This window comes from Octodon degus, unplaced genomic scaffold (genome assembly GCF_000260255.1).
Source record: "Octodon degus isolate 3935 unplaced genomic scaffold, OctDeg1.0 scaffold00108, whole genome shotgun sequence".
In the NCBI taxonomy this organism is placed as follows: Eukaryota; Metazoa; Chordata; class Mammalia; order Rodentia; family Octodontidae; genus Octodon; species Octodon degus.
The window spans coordinates 1,025,186-1,033,074 of record NW_004524684.1 but is presented as its reverse complement, the minus strand read 5'-3'; the positions used below and the strand labels follow the sequence as shown (position 1 = coordinate 1,033,074).

At 40.6% G+C, this 7,889-nt stretch overlaps 2 protein-coding genes across 3 annotated transcripts in view; one reads left to right on the top strand and one right to left on the bottom strand.

Annotated features, from left to right (window-relative positions):
- Fbxl13 (F-box and leucine rich repeat protein 13) overlaps nucleotides 1-7,889 on the bottom strand; it is a 265,793-nt gene that overhangs the window by 103,326 nt on the left and 154,578 nt on the right. The window lies entirely within an intron of this gene.
- The window catches only part of Lrrc17 (leucine rich repeat containing 17), a 39,219-nt gene that overhangs the window by 19,691 nt on the left and 11,639 nt on the right, over nucleotides 1-7,889 (top strand). The window contains exon 2 of the mRNA XM_004639247.2: nucleotides 1,532-2,440. Within this exon, the coding sequence (XP_004639304.1) occupies nucleotides 1,666-2,440 (775 nt within the window). The 5' untranslated portion in view covers nucleotides 1,532-1,665. The remainder of the gene's footprint in view (nucleotides 1-1,531; nucleotides 2,441-7,889) is intronic.

The window sequence follows — 7,889 nt, the reverse complement described above, 5'->3', positions numbered from 1 at the left end:
TGCAGTGTATTATTTGTTGAAACTGTACTTTCGATTTGATTTGAAACTGTCTCATTGCTATATGTTTATCAATAAAACTTTGAAAAGAAAAAAATAATAATTTTTTAAAAATTGAAACACTTTAAAAACTTAAACACAATTAATACCTCTATCTCTATTTTATTTGCTTTATCACATGCTCCCCACTCATCCATTTTTCAATCCATTCTTCATCCCATCTTACTTTTTAAAATGCATTTCAAAGTAAGTTGCAGACTCTGGCCACTTTCTTCCACATACTTCAGCTTGCATAATAATACACAGGCTATTAACTATGGATTTTTTAGGTTATGTTAGTCAACTTATAGACAGTTTACAATAAATTGCATGCCTACATGTAAAGGGTTGGAAAGTCTTAATCCTGATTAGCTCTGGGACCAGATGAGACACGCACACAGCCAGCCAGATGGCAAAGTGCTACATAGTTGGAGGCCTGGGTGCCACAGGGGGCAGATGCACAAACCAGGGCACAGAGATTCCCAGTAAAATGGGGGAGACATCCAAGGTGGGGAGGAGACCCCACAGTGCAGAAAGATGCAGGCCAGGGTGGTCTTGGCCTTGGAGCACCAGAATGAATAGAAAGCACATCTGAAGCTCATCACCACACAGGCCCACACTAACAACAACAGACGTGTTATTAGTTATGAGTTCATTTTGAATATTTGTTCCTCTGCCAAGAATGGACTATGTCTTAAATGATAAATGCAAACCAGGAATATTTTCAGAATTTAAAAAAAAAGAAAACAATTCTTTAAATGTGCAGATCTTGGAAGTCACCAGTAAAACTTAAGAAAATAGCAGATTCTCCAATTATGTTAGTGTATAAGATGAATGTTATGAAATAGAATACTTACATGAGCATAATTCATATATTCAACAAGTATTTATCAAGGAAATACAGTAATGAGTGAAACAGACAAAAATCCTTTCCTTTAGGGAATTTCTTTTCTAGTTAGAGAAACTAACAGCATACAGAAGAACTAAAACATCTACTTTGACAGATGCTGATACATTCTATGACAATAAAATAAGAAGTGCCTGGTCAGGGGGAAAGGCTGAAATTTTAAAGAACCCCTTAAGGACAAGCCTTCCCTGAGGTGACTGTTTGAGCCCCCTGTGTGGGAGATGACAAAGATGGCGCCATCCTGTCCAAGAATTCTCGAGCCATATGCACCCTGACTGCTGGCTGGGAGGCAGGAAGGAAAGGAAAGCAAGGCTTGGGGCATACACACTCAAGTTAGACTCTTAGTTGCACTGGTCCCATTTTACAGGCAAACAGCTGGGGTCACAGAACATCACGGGCAGGTAAGGGTGCGCTCATACGCTGGTCCTGACATCTGGCCCATCCACCAGGCAAGCAAGAGGACAGGGAACTCTCTACACCACTATTCCATGAGCACCTTTGCAAACCAGAAGGCCTTTGCCTTCTGTCACACCCCGTGCTCCCAATGGTCTTCAACTTTTAATATTTGTTTTTTTTATTCCAACCCAGGGACTCCACATACCCAGGCTGGGTCTTACTGTTTCTGAACTGAATTAGTTAAGATTGTCCAAGCTTGGATTTCAAAGGATACTTTCCTGGCTCCATCTGTCACACCCAGGAATCGGGGCCAGCTGTATGTCAGGATGCGCGTGGTCACCCTCGTCCTACTGCTGTGCTTCTTCAGAGTCACTGAGCTCCTGCGCAGGGCAGGCCCTGGCAGTGCCAGAAGCCGCACCACCTATGGGCGGGCAGCGGGGAGCCGGAGGGGCTCCCATCCTGTCAAGCGCTATGCACCAGGCCACCCCTGCGATGTGTACACTTATCTCCATGAGAAATACTTAGACTGTCAGGAAAGAAAATTAGTGTATGTCCTACCTGCCTGGCCTCAAGACCTGCTGCACATGCTGTTAGCAAGAAACAAGATCCGTGTGTTAAAGAACAACATGTTTTCCAAGTATAAAAAGCTGAAGAGCCTGGATCTGCAGCAGAATGAGATCTCCAAGATCGAGAGCGAGGCGTTCTTTGGTTTAAACAAACTCACCACCCTCTTACTGCAGCACAATCAGATCAAAGTCTTGACGGAGGAGGTGTTCATCTACATGCCTCTCCTGAGCTACCTGCGTCTTTACGACAACCCTTGGCGCTGTACCTGTGAGATAGAAACGCTCGTTTCCATGTTGCAAGTCCCAAGGAATCGAAATTTGGGGAACTATGCAAAGTGTGAAAGCCCAGGAGCACTGAAAAATAAAAAACTGCTGCAGCTTAAATCTGAAGAGCTGTGTAATGAAGAAGAAAAGGAGCAACTGGATCCGAGACCCCAAGTGTCGGGGAGACCCCCAGTCAGCAGGCCCGAGGTGGACTCAACTCTGTGCCACAATTATGTGTTCCCCATACAAACACTGGACTGCAAAAGGAAAGGTTTGTGCTTCTTATGCTTCCTTTTCCATGGGCTGTTAGAAACCCTTGAGAATCTTAATGCTATCCCTGCATCCCATCATGCCTCGGGAGTTCTGCCTTCTCCACAAGAAACATTTTCCTGAGACAAGGGGATCTAGTCTAAGCTTTTCTGCTTGGTGATTGGAGGGCAGTGAAAGACAGAAAGCATCCCCAGCAGGGGCTGCTATTCAGGTTCTAATCATGTGCCCATTATATGCTGTGGCTATAAAGAAGTCCTTTGATCGTAAAGCCAATTTAATTTATTTTTTTAATTTTTAGACTATATTTCTTTGGTACAGGATCTCACTATGCAGCTCAGATTCATAGTGATCATCCTCTCATTGGAATTATAGGCGTGTGCCACCATGCCCAGTTTTGGTGGCCAGCACGGATGCACCCAGGGTTCCGGGGCCCGAATGGCAGGTGGCACTGGGAATCAAATCTGGGTCCTTGTGCTTGCCAGGCAGACACTTAGACTGCCGAGGTTTCTTCTCAGCCCCTCCAATTTAATTTATGTAGATAAAAAGTGCAAATGCCATCTAAGCCTTACTTTACCTATAAAGGTAAGCCATGGTGTGCACCTGCAGGAAGACAATCTCAAAGAAAAGCATCCACAGAGCAGCACAGGAGGGAGCACTTGGAGACAGAGGCCAAATGGTGGACCCGTGTGCTCCTCTATTTCAATCATTTAGTCCCAGGGTTTTAATATAGACACTTGCAAGCATCTTACAGCTTGGTTGTTCCCAAGATATCCAGAATAAAACAAAAGTTTGAAGAACTAAACTTAAAATATTGAATCCAAGAGCTATAAGACTAAGGAAATCCTTCTAGCATATGACCTATTCTCTGCAAATCCGTAAAGGGTTTTCCATCTCACATAGTGTTGCGCTAGCACTATGCAGGATTTGCACATACAGGATAAAGCCCTGGAATGAGAAAAAGATGGGAGATTTTCATAATTCTCTTGAGATATTAGCAAAGGCAAATGCTATGCAAGTGTGATCCCCGAACTGCTCATCTAGTCCACAAAAGCAAGGCATGTGGCAATGTCTATAGATGTCACTTCTGGCATGGTTTAATAATTTGCAATATTAAATTAAAGCCAGATGTCACTGAATTACAGTCATATTATAGAGTGTAATATCTTCTATTTACTTTGGGAAGTTTTGCTTTGCTTTGCTTCTTTGAGAGCAAGAAAAAGGTAAAGTTAAAAGAAAATGGAAGTCAGGAATTTGTTAAAGCAGAGAAATCAGGCACATTGGCCAGAGTACATTTGTCATTTTTCAGCAAAGTCATGCAGCAGCCTTGCCACTCTCTTCCTAACACTGAAGGTGGCTCCTGGTTAGAAGGCAACACCGTGGTGTGGGAGGTCTGCTAAGATACCCGATGAGCCGTATATAATTCAGTGCCACAGTGGAGCAGTCAGGTCTCATAACTGGAGATGTACCATGCTGGGCTCCTCTAAATTTTAAGGAAAATACAACTTGAACCCTTCTATGCTATCCACAACCTTAGAATGTTTAGCAATATCCCATATTGAGAGGAGAATGAGACCCACGGAGGTCCAGGCCCAGATCTCTCAGGTAAACAACAAAACTGAGATTTGAACCCTGGCCTACTTGACTTGGCCCCCAAGAGATTGCTACTGCTATCTCCCAAAATTAACAGACCAAGTCCAAACAAACTGCTGCCTCAACAAGTGAGCACTAACTCACTAACTGCAGAAGACTTGGTACATGAAGTTTCCTTGAGGTAAGAGGGGGTGGAGCCTCCTTGATATTGTTATGACAAATATTTAGGGCTTTGTGCTGGAAAGCATGTTTTATAGGATTTCCTTTGTGACAGATTAAAAATTGAAATTACTTATTTTTTAAACAAATATTAAGTGATTACCCTAAACCTGAGTGAGAACACTTGATATTACCAGGGTTCCACCATCAAGTTTCAGTGAATTTTCCCTCTGCATCAGATGCTGAAGAGGAAATTAAAAAGGATTGAGTCCATTAATAATCTGAGAAAAATCCCATCTACACAAAACTTAAGACTTCTATTGCTAGCCCCCACTGTGCTCCAAAAAGAGAAACCATAGCAGAAAATAGCTGTCTTTCTCTTTACTCTTGGCCCATTCCTTTCCCTCAATGACCTTATTTTTGCTTTTTGTGAGTTATTTCTTTTTCTTTCTTTCTTTCTTTCTTTCTTTCTTTCTTTCTTTCTTTCTTTCTTTCTTTCTTTCTTTTTTTTTTCTTGAGACAGGATCTTACTATGTAGCTCAGGATAATCTTGAACTTACTTTATGTAGCCCAAGCTGACCTTGCAATCCTCCTGCCTCAACCTCTCGAATCTGGGATTATAGGCATGTGCAACCACAGCCAGCCCATGAAATGTTTTGATTGGTAAACATCAGCTATAATTATTACTTTCTTTTCTCAAATTATTACTGTCTAAGCACAGCTTTCCCCACAAGCCCCATAAATTCATCCTCCCCTGCTTTTATATATAATTTACTGGAATGCAATATAAATACAACATTTATAAATAACCTTTTCAGTTTATAAAATATTAAGTCAGATATTAAAAGGACAACTTGAGTTCCCCTAAAAGTAAGTAATTCTGTAATTGAGAACCTTTACTTGCATTTTAAATATATTTTTTTATTTTTAATTCACACAGTAAATATACATATTATGGGATATAGTGTATTGTTCCAAAATACTATGCAGTGGACCCTTGGCCTATGAGTTCTATTCATTCACGAGGGCCGGCTGTAAATAAAACTGGTTCCAAGGCAAGACTGTTTTTCCCATAAGAAATCATGGAAATACCCATGCATTCTGAGCCTTGTAAAGCACCCCTTAGGTGAAATTAGAAATAACTTGCTGGTTAGTAAAGGAATTGTATTATGTGGTAGGAACTTGACTGAGAGCCACAGGAATTCTTCTGCCAGTTCTTTCAAGTCTTGTGGGTAAGTAGGAATATTGCCCATGGTGAGAGCCTTAGTGGTAAATCTCTGTCCTCTAGCTATTTCTTTACAATAGGGCAGAAAGTCTCCTTGATCCACGCACAAAAAAGTACTCTTGTGACCCAGGTTTCTGTATTAGATGTCCACATTGGCCCTGGACTACTCTTCATGGCTTCATGCTTTATGAATACTCTAGGAGTCTGAGAGTGCTAAACCAAAAGAGATTTTATCTTGTGGTCACAAGATTTTATCTTGATTTATCTTGATTTTATCTTGGCATATAGCGATAAGCTTCGCATATCTTTTATAGAGTTGTGGCCCAGCATTTTCTTCTCTTCCTGGGTAATGTATGTTCTCCTGGGTGTTTTCTTCCAGGAAACATCAGTTTCATCACAGTTGGAAATTTGATGAGAGCAAAAGCCATTTCTGTGTATCATATTCAAAGTGGTGTATGTCATTTTCAACAGCTCTTTTATCAGCACTGGCTGCCTCATCATGCCAAGTTACACTATAAACCCCAGTTCTTGCTTTGGAAGATTGTGAAGCCACACTTCCCAGCATGAGATGTTTCTCCGTTATCACTCGTTGATGGATTACAATTTATGCGATCTGCATGTATAGCCCTAACTTTTTCACAAATTATAGACTCAGGTTTTAACCTCCCATCTCCCTTTTGTTTATCCACCCTAATAATGCTCTTTCTACCTCCTTGAATACTGGTGACTGTGACTTACAAATTTGAATAATACCTTTAGCAACACTAGCTTCCTCACACAAATCTTTTCTCTATAAGATTGTTGAACTGGTGGATTTTGACACGCTGTACAATTTAGGCAGATGAGTCGCATAAATGGCACTCTCACATTTCTCTACGATTTCCTTGTTCTTTTTATTATGGTTGCATTCTTGACCTTCCCTTCCTTCCTTAGTTTGTTCTCTAGCTTTTGGGGTGTCATTTTGATAGCAGTAATCATAGCAATTATATAAAACATTGACTGAAATCACATCCACAAACACATGCATGTAGGCTCAGACTGATCCTTACCTATGTTTATATATGATTTTCTGGCATCACAGGTCTTTGTTTACAACTGCACAAGTGGCCAGAATTTGGGCTATAATTCAAGATTTCAGTTGTAAGTTAAAACTAAAAGTTTGGTTGTAACTCAAGTTGTCCACATGTAAGGCTGGTCATAACTCCAGGGCCCGCTGTATAATACCTAGCGATCAGATTAGAGTGATTGTTGTATCTGTCACCTCAGACATTTATTTTATTTTATTTTTTGCATTGGAAACATTCAAAAGTCCTCTCTGCTGGTTATTTTGAGGCATACAATTAAGTGTTGTCAACCACAGTTACCCCACTGTACTACAGGACATTCGAAGTTATTCCTCCTACCCCCTTTTACCTGCTAACCACTTTTCTCCATCTCCCTGTCCCCCACACTCTTCCCGGACAGAACTAATGCCTACAGATTATAAAAGGAAGAGTAGCTTTCTCTTTTTATCAATGTAATTGGCTTTTGTTATGGCTTATAGAAATCTACTATTTCATATGGTCATTTATTTTGCATGCTTTAATATTGTTAATTTCTGTAAACTTAAAGGCAAAGGTATTACTTACTCAATGTTCTTTTATCTTTCCTGGTCCTGGGCTATATCTTTTAAATTAGCGATTGAGCTGCCTTTAATTTTTTTTTTTTTATGTACTTGTCTTACTACGCATCTTGGACTCATAGTGATCTGGTCTTGTTGGCCAGCTCAGCTTGCCCTGGGGTGGGGCCAGCACGGCATGTAGTGTGGAGGATTGAACCCTGGTCTCTGCTCTTGCCAAGCAGGCACTTAGTCTGATGAGCTATCTCACTGGCTCTGCCTTTCATCTTTCAAAGCAGCCATTTAAGCATCTTTTAAAAAATAAAAACATAGGAAAATTAAAAATCACAGCTAGACTTCAAGTATGAAAACTTGAATTCAGTCCACTGTGATTTTCCTTATTCCAGTCTATAAAGGGGCAACAAATGCCAAATACCAAGAACAAATAGTCACCAATGTCCATCTCTAGCTTCCTGCTAGATGTAGTAATACTTTTAATTATTGTGTCCCACATGTTAAGGCATGATGTAGAATCTGGAGCAGCCTATAGCTTGCCAACACGAGAGTGAGTGACATTAATGAGTAAGAGCCATCACCTCTTAATGCTCTGTGGCCATAAGACAGCAGTTTACATGCATTATCGTTTATTTCTTACAATCCTAAAAATGTACTGTGATATTCTTCATTTTATAAATGACAAAAGCAAGGTACAGAGAAGTTAAATTGCCCTCCAAAGTTCAGACAGGCAGTCAATAACTCAGTTTTCAAGCCATTGTCCACAACATAGCACCATCTTTTCCTTTAAAATTCTGGGAGTACTTCTTAGGCAAGAACAGTTTATTAATGCCTCCTGTGTGCTGGAATATCCTGCACATGATC